At 40.0% G+C, this 15,233-nt stretch overlaps 2 protein-coding genes across 3 annotated transcripts in view; one reads left to right on the top strand and one right to left on the bottom strand.

Moving 5' to 3' along the window:
* tmem116 (transmembrane protein 116) overlaps window positions 1-6,734 on the top strand; it is a 42,450-nt gene extending 35,716 nt beyond the window's left edge. The window contains exons 10-11 of the mRNA XM_043715552.1: window positions 1,198-1,274; window positions 6,018-6,734. Of these exons, the coding sequence (XP_043571487.1) occupies window positions 1,198-1,274; window positions 6,018-6,194 (254 nt within the window). The 3' untranslated portion in view covers window positions 6,195-6,734. The remainder of the gene's footprint in view (window positions 1-1,197; window positions 1,275-6,017) is intronic.
* A 3,207-nt stretch (window positions 6,735-9,941) lies between these two features.
* Window positions 9,942-15,233, bottom strand: part of mapkapk5 (MAPK activated protein kinase 5) — a 67,840-nt gene continuing 62,548 nt past the window's right edge. For both annotated transcript variants that reach the window (XM_043715550.1, XM_043715551.1), the window contains one exon: window positions 9,942-10,112. In XM_043715550.1, coding sequence (XP_043571485.1) covers window positions 10,021-10,112 — 92 coding nt within the window. In that variant the 3' untranslated portion in view covers window positions 9,942-10,020. The remainder of the gene's footprint in view (window positions 10,113-15,233) is intronic.

The raw sequence follows: 15,233 nt of genomic DNA, 5'->3' as shown, positions 1-15,233 counted from the left end.
GAATTGCCAGAGGGGCAAATGTGTGTTAAATAGACTTCAATATAGCTCAGATGGCTCCATTAATAATCCTTCATGAAATATACATGAAATCAAAAACATTGTTTGCACAGTATGCTATTGAGGTTATATTCTCTTTTTCATTAAATATCTAGGTCTTTAAGGCAGTGCACCACCAAAGTTAATAAGAGTGAATGACAGCACAGGGTAAATCAGAAAATAGTGATATGGTGACCACACACTTGTGTTTTAAGGTCCTGAAGTTTCAGATTAAGGGAAGCCCAAGAGCGCAGAGTATGGAGGAACTGTTCATGTATTGTCAGTGGGTCAAAGTCCTAGAACTCCCTTCCTAACAGCATTGTGGGTGTAGCTACATCCCGTGCACTGGAAAGGTTCACAAAGGTTGTGAGGAACGTCCTTCTCAAGGCAATTAGCGAAGGACAATAAATGTTGGTCCACAGAGTGATCCCATGAAGAATTTTTTTTTTTTTTTTTTACAAAGATTGCTCTTAGAAGCAAAGACAGTAAGTTTAGCCAGATTATATTCGGTACACTATAACTCCTAGTCATTCTGACAGAGAGAAAACTTGAGAGAGAAAGAGTGAGGCTAGGATTAAGGTGCAGAACTTCTTTCCATGGTTACCACCATTCCAAACCAGAGGGAAGTTCCGCAGGTTTGAGAACCTGGAAAATAATTTTAAAAGGAAAAATTGATGCGGGTAATGATGGCAGTGTAGAAGAATCATATAGCCCCTACAGTGTGGAAACAGGCCCTTCAGCCCAAAAGGTCCACACTGACCCTCCGAACAGTAATCCACCCAGACCCATTCCCCTACCCTTTTATTCTATATTTACCCCTGACTAATTCACCTAACCTGTGCATCTTTGGATTGTGGGAGGAAGCCCACACAGACATGGGGAGAATGTGCATACTCCACACAGACAGTTGTCTGAGGCTGGAATTGAACCCAGGTACCTGGCACTGTGAGGCAGCAGTGCTAACCACTCAGCCATCATGCCACCCCCTAGAAGGATGAATATAAAATATTACAATTATAGAATCATGAGATAAGGATTGACAGGTTCGAAAATATCATCAATAAATGAGGAAAGCAAGGTGGTGCCAAATATTCTACAGGTGATAATTATTTATCTTTTTTTGTTTTTAAATGATTTTATTTATGGTTTTTTTCGCTTTAGCAACCATTCTGGCCATGGTTAAGCTGTTGAACTCGATGGACACGCCTCCTCTTTATGCTGTACTCTACATCTTACAGGTAAACTTTTCAAAACAATATTTAGTGGTGGTGGTGGTGGGGTGGGGGTTGCAATACATCTTTCTCTCATAAGTTTTCTCACTGTCAGAATGACTAGCTGCTGTAGAATGACTCTAATATAATCTGGCTAGGCTAATTCCCTTCCCTCCTTTGAAGAATATTTAAAACAATTATTTTTGTTAGTGCCATTACCTGGGCCAGCATTTATTGCCCATTCCTAATTGCCTCGAGAAGGGGATGGTGAGCCATCTTCTTTAATCTTTGTAGTCCATGGGATGTAGTTGCACCCACGGTGCTGTTAGGAAAGGAGATCTAGGAGTTGGACCCAGTTTCAATAAAGGAACAGTGATATAGTTCCAGGTCAGAACATTGTGTGGCTTGTAGAGAAATGTGCAGGTGGTGGTGCTTCCGTACATCTGTTGCTCTTGTTCTTTGAGGTGATAGAGTTTGCAGTTTTGGAAGGTGCTGTTGAAGGAGTCTTGGTTAGTTGCTGCAGTGCACCTTCTGGATCAGAGTTGGCCAACTCTGAATGGAAAAAAGTCCCATGTAAATGAGGGAGGAGGGTGTTGGCAATGAGCAAATGTTAGTAAGATAATGTTTGCTACAACATCAAAACATCAATTTCAGGCAAAAAAACAAAATCAAAGCAATAAATTGATATTTTTAAAATTAGCACGAAAAACTATTTAAAAGTGCCAAGCCCTTGAGCTAACTAATGCAGAGCGTAAATATGCCCAGATAGAGAGGGAAGGTTTAGCTGTCATATTTGGAGCCAGGAAGTCCCACCAATATCTTTATGGATGTAAATTTGTAAAAATTGAGGACCACAAACCTCTGCTAGGGCTACTAAAGAGGACAAGGCAGTGCCGTCCATGGCTTCAGGCCAAATTCAGTGATGGGCTCTAACACAAAGTACATATAGTTACAAGATGGAACACTATTTGGGAGGCCAAGTAGCATTGAGCCGCCTCTTCCTGGCAGGTACACCACCGCCGCGGGATGAGTCCATAATGGTTTTAAATTTTCTGGACACACTTCCAGTCACAGCTGACTATATCAGACTTTGAAGATTCAGGAAGATCCAATCCTGGATAAACTGAAACAGCTGGTGGTGATGGGGGAACTCAAAGGACTGTCACAACGAGAATTCAAATGTCTTTGGACTCGGAGAGACCATATCACAGAAGAGGACAGCATATCATCATGGGGAGCAAGAGTGATTGTCCCAAGCAAAGGTCGCCATTGGATATTGTTCAAACTCCACTAGGATCATCCAGAGTTTCAAAAATGAAGATGTTGCTGAGAAGGTATATCTGGGGACCAGGACTGGATGCCGACATAGCCACATCGGTAGGACAGTGCTCCAGAGTGCCAGCAAGGACAGAAATTATCACTGACAGCTTCCCCCACATTTGTGGGAATGGCCAAGTAAACCCTGGACTCAGTTACACGTCAACTATGCAGCTCCTTTCATGGGCTCAATGTTGTTAGACATCATGGATACCCACCCAAAGAGGCTGGATATGCAGTGAGTTCATTCAGCAAACATGGGGACAATGATAGAAAAACTGCAGGCATCTTTTGGATGAGGGACCAGTTATAATATTTCTAAGTCAACGGTTGATACAAACCCTGGTGGGAATACACTTGTAAGGAGGATGCAAAGAAGCTTCAAGGGAATTTAGACAGGGTTACATGAGTGGGCAAGAACATGGAAAATGGAATGTAATGTTCATAAGCGTGAGGTTATTTACATTGGTAGAAGGCATGAAGATGCCAAGTATTTTTTCAATGGGGAGAGATTTGAAAATGTTGATGTCCAAGGGGGGACTTACGTGTGCTTGCTCATAACTCACTAGAAGCTAGCAAGCAGGTTTAACAAGCAGTTTGGAAAGTTTAACAAGCAGTGTTAGCCTTTATTGCCAGAGGATTTGAGTCAGAAGTAAGGAATTCCTGCCTCAGTTGTGTAGAACACTGGCGAGATTACACCTGGAGAATTGTGTTCTGTTCAGGTCCTCTTGTGAAGGAAAGAATGTAGTTAGGGGTATAAAGGGAGTGCAGTGGAGGTTCACCAGACTGATTCCTGGGATGTGGGACTGTCCTATGAGGAGAGATTGAGGAGACTGGGCCTTGTATTCTTTGGAGTTTAGAAGAATAAAAGGCAACCTCATAGAAATTTACAAAAATTGAAGATACAGAAAGGATGTTTCCCCAGGCTGTCGGGTCTAGAACTAGGGGACCTACTCTCAGAATAAAAGATTCGGACTGAAAATGAGGAGGAACCGCATCAGTCACAGGGTGGTAACATTTTAGAATTCTATCCCCCAGAGGACTGTGGGAGTTCAATCATTAAGTTCAAGACAGAGATTGATTGATAGATATCTAATTACTAATGAACATCACGGGATATAAGGATAGTGTGGGAACACAAGGTTGAGGTAGATGATCAGCTATAACCTAAAAGTTCAAGAGCCTATTGTTACTGCTATGTTCCTAAGTTCCAATCTTGGTCAAGACCAGTTTTAAAACAAATTGAAATCTGAAATCCCAGTCATTTACTAAATGAAACTACAAGACCATAAGAAATAGTAACAGGAGTAGACCGTTCAGCCCCTCGAGTCAGCTTCGCCATTCAAAAGGGTTATGGCTGATCCAGCATTCCTCACACCCTCTCTCCCGCCTTTTCCCTGTTACCCTTGATTTCCCTACTGATCAAGAATATCTCTCTCTCATTCTTAATTATACACAAGGACTCTGCCTGATAGCTGTCTGTGGCAAGGAATTCCAAAGACTATCAACCCTCTGAAAGAAGAAATTCCTCATTTCTGTTAAATTGGCACATTTTATTCTGAGACTGTGCCCTGTGGTTCTATACTGTCCCAGAAGGGGAAACATCCTCTCAGCTTTTAGCCTGTCAAGAGCCTTAAGAATCTATATGGCTCAATGAGATCACCCCTCATTCTTTAAGACTCCAGTGAGTAAATTCCTAACTTATTTAGTCTTTGCTCATAAAACAATACTTCCATAGTGGAGATCATCCTAGTGAACCTTCCCTGAACTGCCTTCAAATGAAATAATTCCCTAAAAAAGGGGACCAAACTGCTCACAGTACTTCAGATGTGGTCTGATCAGCACCTTGTACAGCTCCAGTAAAACGTCGCTACTGTTTTACTTCAACCCCTTTGAAATAAGGGATAATATTCTATAAGTGGAATTAAGAATCTAGCGATGACCATGAGTCCACTGTCAGAATACCCCATCTGGATCACTATTGTCCTTTAGTGAAGGAGACTGCCATCCTTACCTGGTCTGGCCTACATGGGACTCCAGCAATGTGGTTGACTCTTAACTGCCCTCTGGCAATAAATGCTGGCCCAGCCAGCAATGCCCTCATCCTGTGAATGAATAAAGAAAAAAAAATGCAAGGGTGCAGAAAAGACTTACAAGAATTTTACTGGCATTGGAGGGTTTGAGTTATAGGGGAAAGGCTTGATAGGCTGGGACCTTTGTCCCTATTGTGTTGGATCTAAGGGGTGATCTTACAGAGGTTTAAAAGATCATGAGGGGCATAGATAAGGTGAATAGCAAAGGTAGTGGGAGTTCAAATCTCGAGTGTATAGGTCTAAGATGAGAGGGTAAAGAGTCAAAGGGAAGCATCCGTTTCAGGGAAAAAGAAACTAGCAATAGAAACAGATCTAAATAAAAATATGCTTTATCCATCTCATACATAACTAGGTCAGGAAAGGCTCTTGGTCTAACTGTCGTTGTTCTTGTGTAGGAAAGTGCTATAGCCAATCGACTCCTGGAGAACCCACAAACATAAGGAGATAATGACCTTTTTCTTCGTTGAAAAGTGATGTTGATTGAGAGATGATAGATCAGGAATTTAGGAAGAACTCACTTGCTCTGTATCAAATAGTGTTGTAGAATCTGATCTGGGATTGTGTAGTGATTTTCTTGTACCTAACTCGATGATCTATCTTGGCAATACTAGATGCTTAAAATAGAAAACTTCTCAAACAATAGCCCATATCCTAATGAACACAATGCTATGTTAGAAAGTATACGTGTTACTTTCAAATGAAAGCATTATCAGTATGTTTCATAAGACATCTACTGAAAACAGGACATTCATTAAAAGGAAATTCTTTATATTCCAAGTGTTTCAGAAATTAGCAACACCCTACAGGCTCAATCTTATCCATTTTGCTCAGTATCCATTGTGTGACTTCACATAGGTTCTAGATAAATGTTCTCCAACTGAAGGAAGGAAAATCAGATAGTGCTCTTTTTGCAGAATGACTGCTGTACACCTCCTGAGGTTGAAGAGTGGTATTTCCAGGTCAGGGAACCAGTTTTGTTGCGTTGCCATAGTCTTACCAGACCACAGAAGCTGCTCTCTCATTCGAGAGAGAAGCAACTGGTGGTGATTTAACCTGAGGGCCATCAAACCTCAGGCGAGGGAAAAAGTTGAGAAAGAGAGCCCTTCATGGTAACCTCAAACCAGTGATGGGAATTGAACCCATGCTATTGGCGTCACACTACTTTGTAAACCAACAAACCAGCCAACTGAGCTAAACCGATTGCAGGACCTCGCAGATGCTACAAACAGGTTTGGGAGGAGAGATACTGCAAAAAGGGCCATGGGGAAGGAAAGAGATTGAGGGACAACTGTGTGACAATAAAAAAGAAAACAAAAACATGTTAATTTTAACATATCTTGCTGCTTTATTTTTGCTCCAGGCATTCACTGCTGCATCTCAGGGACTGCTGAACTGCATTGTGTATGGTTGGACACAGAGAACGCTCCGTTACATGAGACAAAAGGCTCGTCGTGACATTGATACACAGACTCCACTCCTCCGTTCTCAAAAGCAATCATATTCTAGCATGCACAATTCCAAAGTGATGAATGAGTAGATCATTACTCCTACTCTCTAAGGGACCTGTTGAGGGATTATAGCCAGAACTGCAATCTTGTCAGTGTCAGAGGAAACATATTTGTTAACATACAGCATTCATTCAGGAAGTCTGCATCAACCTTAATGCACTGGACAGCAGAACAAAGGAAAGGAAACAATGGTAAAGGATGTGTTGTTGCCCAAATTGTGTATTGTTGAAATCTAGGCCAGAGGCAGAATATCTGACCCTACATCTGCTCTGCAAGACTGTGTAATACAGTAGGATCTCTTTTCACCTTAGATTCGAAATTCAATCCAGACAAGGGCTTGAGTGCACCAATGGTTTAGTACCAATTTTCCCCATAGTTAGTGGTGATACTCTCCTAATTTCCATTTCAGCATTGAAATGGGGAAACCCAGTGATGTGAAACCTTGGGCATAAATCAAGATTTTGAAACTCTGATCCTGCACATCAGAATCATCTGAAGTAGATTAGATTACTAGATTACATTAGATTACAGTGTGGAAACAGGCCATTCGGCCCAACAAGTCCACACCGACCCGCCAAATCGCAACCCACCCATACCCCTACATTTACCCCTTACCTAACACTACGGGCAATTTAGTATGGCCAATTCACCTGACCTGCACATCTTTGGACTGTGGGAGGAAACCGGAGCACCCGGAGGAAACCCACGCAGACACGGGGAGAACGTGCAAACTCCACACAGTCAGTCGCCTGAGGCGGGAATTGAAGCCGGGTCTCCGGCGCTGTGAGGCAGCAGTGCTAACCACTGTGCCACCCACAGACTTGTAGTCTTGAGTCTGCAGGAGCAATGCCTACAGAGTGCCTCTCCCCCACCCTGTACCCCTGCATAGCTTCCCTTTCAGGATTGATTCCCTTTGTGAATGCCACAATTGCCCCTCCATAAACACACTGACTGTGCACTCCACAACCTAAACATTTGCTGAGTAACTGTGCCCGCTGGTTCTTAATCACATCAGTGTGAAGTTTTTACCTATCCACTCTGCCCGAATCCTTCATCATTTTGAACAATTCTATTAAATTTCTTAATTTCTTCAAGAGTAGTCCCACTGTTCTAACATAACTGAAGCTCTTTATTCCTTCACATTCTTCTTAAAATGTGATGCCAAGTATACCATGCCTTTAAGAATTCTATGTGCTGTGTGTGTACAATGCCCAACATGCAGATGCAAACTTAAAATCATTGCTGTAAATGAGCAGGTACAAGTCTCAAGAGGTACAGAAGCAGTGAGATTGGGGTGCGTATGGATTATTAAAAATTGAGAGAGCAGTTAAAGATTGCAGTAATGTGGGCTTTATTACTGGGGCATAAAACACAAGAGGAATGAAGCGATGTTGAGCTTGTTACAAGACACTAGCTAGTCCTCAGCAGGAATATTGTCTAAAATTATAGGAATTCAGCACATTCTCAGAAGGATGTGACTGTGTTGATTCCATGGATGAGGAATTTCAGGTTTGAGGATACAGTAGATTGAAAAAGTTGGGGCTGTTCTTTTTGGAGCAAAGGCATCGGAGATCTGATAGACTGGGTTGGATAGAGTAGATATGGAGAAACCATAAAAGTACACAAATGAGCAGGCATAGGCTTAAAAGTGACTTACAAAGAAAAAGCAAATGTGATATGATGTGAGAAGAAAACATTTTATGCAATGCTGGAAGTAGATTCAATGAAGACATTCAAGCAGACTTTGGATCATTATTTGGACAGAAGTAACAAGATCATAAGACACAGGAGCAGAAATTAGGCCATTCAGCCCATTGAGTCTGCTCTATGATTCAATCACGGCTGACAAGTTTCTCATCCCCATTCTCCTGCCTTCTCCCCATAAACCTTGATCCCCTTGACAATCAAGAACCTATCTATCTCAGTCTTAAATATACTCAATGACCTGACCTCCATAGCCTTCCGTGGCAGTGAATTCCATAGATTTACCACTCTCTAGTTGAAGACGTTTCTCCTTATCCCCGTTCTAAAAGGTCTTCCCTTTACTCTAAGGTTGTGCCCTCAGTTCCTAGTCTCTTCTACCAATAGAAGGCTATGGGGGAAGAGGTAATAGCTTGACAGTTAAGTAATGCTGCTCACACAAAGAGCTGATGCAGAGAAGGCCAAATGCAACTAAACTTCAATGGACTCTCATTGCCAGTATTTAATTTGATAGCTGTCACTTTAAGTGACAATTCTTCTTTCTCAGAGGACTAGTGTTTAGAGTTCCTGATTGGTCTTCCACATTGGTCTTCCCTCTGCAAACTTGAGGTCATCCAAAATTCCTTAGCGCATGTCTCAACTCCTTTAAAAGGAATACCATGACTTTGAGCTTCAAGGCCAGAACACAGCTTTGGTTCTTACACAATCTTTTTAATCAAGTGACTTGTTAGTCTGAATATACTGTGCTACATCAGAGATTGCTATACACTTTGTGCATCTAGCTAAGAGACTGGAATGATACTGACAAATATTTAGACAGGAATTACAATGTATGTTGCAAGTTAATAAATCTTAATTTTAAAATTTAAGTTAAAATGCTGTTTTGGAACTTAATGCTTTGTGTTTCAGAAATCTAAAATTAAACACCAAGGCCTTGTTAAAGGCCAAGAGTTCTGGATTTCACTCCTTGGTCAGGGTTTAAGTTGTTTAGTTTAGAAAGAGATGGGGAAAGGGATAAACAAAGTTATCTCCATTTTCATTATCGTGATTTCATAAAACAGGACATGCAGGGGAACTTTACAAATTCAGACAGGAAAGAATTCAGGGAGAAGCAACAAAATACTCAGAAGGATGATTTTGATCTTCAGCTCATTATTTTAAAGCACTTTCTGTAAAAATAAGAGTGTAGAAAGACCAAGGACCATAGAGTCATAGAGATGTACAACACGGAAACAGACCCTTCGGTCCAACTCGTCCATGCTGACCAGACATCCCAACCCAATCTAGTCACACCTACCAGCCCGCAGCCCATATCCCTCCAAACCCTTCCTATTCATATATACATCCAGATGCCTTTTAAATGTTGCAATTGTACTGGCCTCCACCACTTCCTCTGGCTGCTCATTCCACACACGCACCACCCTGTGTGTGAAAAAGTTGCCCTTAAATCTTTTATATCTTTCCCCTCTCACCCTAAACCTATGCCCTCTACTTCTGGAATCCCCTCATCCGAGGGAAAAGACCTTGTCTATTTACCCTATCCATTCCCCTCATGATTTTATAAACCTTTATAAGGCCACACCTCAGCCTCCAGCACTCCAGTTATTCAACTTCTCCCAATAGCTCAAATCCTCCAACCGTGGCAACATCCTTGAAAGGGTTCAGAAAAAATTTACAAGTTTGACAAATTCAAAATGAGAAAATATAAAGAATATTTCAGAGTGCAGAAACTCTTATTGATCTAATTTTCTCCATAGACAAGTCAAAACGATTTTGCATTTACACAACCAAAAGAGGAGGGGAATGAATTGCATATAATGAATCTGCATCAGGTCTCTGAAACTTTGTGTATCTTGAGAATTTCATCCCACCCAAAACCATGTGAAATGAAGACGAAATAAGATAGATAAATACTCAGGCCAATGTGAAGGAAAATAATTTGGGAAACTCCTTTCTAATTCATCTAGGCTACAAAACTAAATGAAGAATCCATGTTCGGTTTACTACTGTGGGTAAAAGGTAGCTGTCGCCAAGATGGTTCAGGCTCAAGAGAACACTGAACTTTTGTTTTTAAATTCTTTATTTAAATAAAAACCTTTTTTACATTTATCAAAGAATACTCCCAGTACATTGTAAAAACAGCAGGCACTAATGTTAGGAATCCTGTGAATTTGTTTGTTCTTCAATGACCTGTTTGACCATTTCTGCAAGTTTCAGGCGATCGACTTTATCATTGAACCGCCGCCCTGAAATGACAAAGAAACATGTTGTTAAACGCACAATCTGCAAAGAGGGAGATGCAGGGGTGTTGTCCTGCTCATTAGCTGCAGCATTACCAGGTAACTGGTTGTGTTTTGCTGAGAAGACAAATTAAGGAGTCATGTTGGAGATTTGTGTACACTCGTGTTTTAAAGGGAAGTAAATTGAGTTGGTCCTCTACATTGTGTCTGGGAAATTAATGGAAAATAAGGAAATAGCAGATAAATTGAACCTTACAACCATCTTTGCTAGTGGATGTGAGTAACATCCAATGAATAATTGTGAACCAGGAAGCCAAAGAGAGGAACTTGAAATGACTACAATCACTAAGGATCACGGAGAAAATTATTAGAACTAAAAACTGGAAGTTCATAAGTCCTGGGGGACCACATCCTAAAAGGAGTGAATACTGAAATAAATACCAAAAAAAAACAAAACAACTGAAGAGTCTGGAAATCAGAAACAAAAAAAAGAGAAATTGCTGAAAAAACTCAGCAGGTCTGGCAGTCCTAAAAGGAGTGAATACTGAAATAAATACCAAAAAAAAAACAAAACAACTGAAGAGTCTGGAAATCAGAAACAAAAAAAAAGAGAAATTGCTGAAAAAACTCAGCAGGTCTGGCAGCATCTGTGGAGAGAAAAGTAGAATTCAAGTTGAGTCCAGTTACCATTCTTCAGAATTGAAGAAATGTTCTGAAGGGTCACTGGTCTGAAATGTTATGAGGATTTAAAGTCTCCACAAAAAGATATGGATGGGTTATTTGAGTGTGGGCAAATTTGAATCAGTCCATTTTGGCAGAAAGATTAGAAGAGCAATGTGATTAGAAAGGTAAATAAATGTTGTTCATATTTATGCTTATATTCCATTCTCCTCGCAATAAAAGGTTATTTTGCTACAATTACACTGCATGTTGGTGAGTCCACATCTGGAGCACCATGTACAATTTTGGTCTCCTTATTCAAAGAAAGGATACGAGTACACTAGAATTGGTTCAAAGAAAGTTCACTTGACTGATGATACCTTATTAGATAATGCCCCATCCCAGGTAAGGTTAAACAGACTGGACCTCTTTTCATGGGAGGTTAAGAAAAAACTTTATTGAGACATACAAGACCCTGAGAGACTTAACTGAGTGAAAGCTAAAAGGGTGTTACCACTTGGGGCAGAGACTAAAACCAGGACACATTTTAGAAATAAATATGTCTTTCATTAAAGATGGACCACAGGAGAAATATGTTGCATGGAGGCAAAATGCCTTTCGAACATGCTTTCTCAGATAGCAATGGAAACAGCCATTGAACATTTTTAAGTTACAGATAGATAGATTATTGATTAATAAGGAAGGTAGAGGTTATCAGGGTTAGGTAGGAATGTGAAGTTGAGGTATCAATCAGATCATCATGCTGAAGGAGTCAAAATTGCCTTCTGCTGCTAATTTGTATGCTGATATTGTTTGTAAAACAGAGTTTGATAATTAATAGAATGTTAAATTTCTTTGAATTTATTAGTATAATTTTCTGCTGTTAAATACAATTTCAGCAAAATGTGCCTCTGTTCCATATCTCAGAAGAAAATATGGTCCATCTAAAGCACAACATATATGAGGAGAAAGGCAGAAATGTAGAAAGGGAAAGGTTCACCAAGGCTCCATTCTTCCTGGCAGTTGGAGTGGGAGAGATCAAGGTTAGTACTAATTGAAAGGCTTTGAAACAAAACCAATGTAGAAAAAATAGCTACATTATTCAGAGTTAAATTACCAAGATTGAAATATTTAAAAAGGGTATGAAATTAATTAGATATTTCCAAGTATAATAGCAAATACAGGTAAATAAATACAAAATATTAACAAATTATCAAAGGTCAAATTTTCTGAAGATTGTATAGGACTGCCTGAAATAGCAATGGATACTTATTTGTAGAAGTACTACAGCACAGATGACCATTTGGCCCAATCTGGACCACCTCTTAAAATGAACATCATGACTTAGCCATTCTTCTGCATTTTCCCCAAACCCTGGACACAGGATGATTATTCAAATATACACAATGCCCCTTTCAATGTGTCAATTGAGTCTGCCTCCACCACACTTACAGGCAATTCATTCCAGACTTGAACCACTCATGTGAAAAAGCTTCTCACATTTGGATCTTTTGTAAATCACTTTAAACCTGAGTTGATTTCTTTGGAAGCAGGAAGAGTTTCTCCCCATCTAATCCCCTCATGATTTTAAAAACTTCTATCAGATTTTCATTTCGCCCTCTCTCAACCTATCTTCATAACTGAAATATCTCATCCCTGGAACCATTCTTGTAAATATCTTCTGGTACTCTCTTCAATTATCTCACATTCTGCCTATAGTGTGGCATCCAGAACTGTAAACAATGTCCTGCCGAGGTCTAACAAGAGTCTTATAGGAGTTCAGCAACACCTTACTCTTGTACTCCAAGACCGCCCCCCCAGTAACAAAGACGAGGATACTGTATGCTTTATTGGCTGTTCTCTCCACCTGTCCTGCCTCCTTCAATAATCCATGCACATACACACCCAGGTCCCTCTGCTCCTGCACCCCTTCAGAATTGTATATTGCCTGTCCATGTTCTTCAGATCAAAATGTATCATCTCAGACTTCTCTGCAATCATCTATCACCTATCCAGCAACTCCATCAAGTCATATGCACTGTCCTCATCAAGGCTTATATCAATTTTTGAATTGTTCCCTGTACACCAAGATCTAGATCAGTATTATATGCGTAGAAAAGCAAGGGTCCCAATACTAACCCCTGGAGAACTCTACTACAAACCTTCTTTCAACCTGAAAAATATCCGTTGACCATTACTGCTTTTCCTGACACTTCACTTTGCTATTGTCACTTCTATTCCAAGATCTGTTGCATTGCACTATGTCGAATGCCATCTGAATGTCTATGTAGACCACATCAACGGCATTACTGTCATCAACCTTCCTGTTGACTGTTTTAAAAAACAACAGCAAGTTAATTAAACACAATTTCCTCTTTAGAAATGCACGGTGGCTCTTTCTAGTCAACCCAGCCTCTCTCACGTGACTACTGAATCAATCCCAAATAATTCTTTACAGAAGTTTCCCTGCCACTGAGGTTATAAACTGATTGGTCTGTCATTGCTGGCTCTTCCATACAATCCTTTTGAAGAAGGGTGTAATATTTGCAATTCTCCAGTCTCTGGCACATCCAAGTCTAGGGAAGAAAGGAAGATTGTGGCCAGTGCTCCTACAATTTCCACTCACTTCCATCACTATCACTGGTTTTATTTCATTCAGTCTAGATGCCTGGTCAACTTTAAGTATCACCAGTCTATCGACACTTCTTCCTAATCAATTTTGAATCCTTTTAGTAACAGATTCCTTCTCTGTCACCATGGCCTCTGTTGCATCTACTGCCATAGGAAGACAGATGCAAAACACATTTGATACCTCAGCTGCGCCCCCTTCCTCCATGTGTAAATCCCCTCCTTGGTCCCTAATTGGCCCAACTCTTCCTTTTACCACTTTTTAAAAAATACTTATGTACTGATTGAAGACTTTGGGATTCCCCTTTATTGGCTGCAAGTATTTCTCATAAATCCACTTTTGCTTCTCCCATACATTCTGAAGTTGAACCATACTGGAGTCGAAATGTTAAATTTTCTCTGTCCATTGATGCTGCCAGATCTGCTCAGTTTTTCCAGTACTTACAGTGTTTATTTCAGATTTCTGCAGTATTTCACTTTCATCTCCCCTCTGAACATTTGTATTCTTTTCGATTCTCAATTGTATTGTCGACCTGACACCTCTCATAAGCACTCTTTTGTCTCAATTTCTCTCTCTCTTCTCATCCAGAGTACTCAGATTTGTTTGTCTTACCATTCTCTCTTGAAGGAATGTACCTTGACTGTTCGGGAACCATGACCTCTTTGAAGGCAGCTTATTGCTCAGTTACCTTTATCTGCAATCTTTCAATCCAGTCTATCCTGCCCAGTTCCATTGTCCTCATATTTATTTTTCTTACTCTGGATTGACGGTTGTCATTCTCCTCCATTATCCTAAACCTGAAGATACAAAGATCACCATCTCCCAAATGATCCCCACTGGCACTTAGTCCACTTCATTTCTATCCTTCCTCATTGGACTAGATATATACTGCTGAAGGAAATTCTGGTTAATACAATCTAAGAGCATCAATATTGCAGCCTTTACTTGTGTAATTAAAGTCCTCATTATAACTACTCAATAATGTTGCAATCTCTAATTTCCCTGATTTGTTCCTTGAAATCTTTCCCACTCTTCAATGGTTTATAGACTACATGGAGTAATGTAATTGCACACATTTTGTCCTTGACTCTAGCCAAACTGTTTTTGAACCCTCTGAGACATTGTCTTTCTCCAGCTTTGCAAAGCTTTCCTTAATTAATACTACAACCCTCCTCCTTTCCTTTGTTTTTAGCTTTTCTGAACACAGTGTACCTATAAACATTTCACACTAATTTTGTCCTTCCTTAATCAGGTCTCTGTTAATTGCCTCTTGGCAGTGTGCACCTTCCCAGTCTTATTTCCTGTACTCCATGCAATCACATACACACACTTCATTACATTCTCCTCATTCCAACTTCACCTAACTTTCTACACTCTATACAAGTACTATCTAAATCTCCATGTATTTTGTAAATCCTGGTATGGCACTTTTGTCGTGTGACTTTAATGTTACTAGGAAATGGTTTGTACTATTTGCTGAATATAGGCAGTTGCCCATGAAAAGGTGTGCACTGTATGAGTTGTAGGGCTTTAAATGTCGTTTTGCTAGCTTCACTCATCATAACAATTTTATTTCAGTTAACTCATCAAATAAGGCAGTCTTGGTTTTTAGTAGTAATGTAATAATTACTTGCAGTAATGTACACTATATTTAAAATAACAATTTCAGTGAAAACTACAACTTGTTTCTAATGCAAATCCTAAAAGTTTAACTTTGGTTACCAATTTTAATAAGAGTGGAAGTAAGATTTCATTATTTTCCCAATCAAATCTTTTCAGTTAATCATGTTCCCTAGATAATAATATTAGCAAATTTTAATATTTACTCCTAAATATGG

The sequence above is a fragment of the Chiloscyllium plagiosum genome, chromosome 25 (assembly GCF_004010195.1).
Source record: "Chiloscyllium plagiosum isolate BGI_BamShark_2017 chromosome 25, ASM401019v2, whole genome shotgun sequence".
NCBI lineage: Eukaryota > Metazoa > Chordata > Chondrichthyes > Orectolobiformes > Hemiscylliidae > Chiloscyllium > Chiloscyllium plagiosum.
Note: the sequence above shows the minus strand (reverse complement) of the source record. Positions and strands in the feature narration are given on the sequence as shown.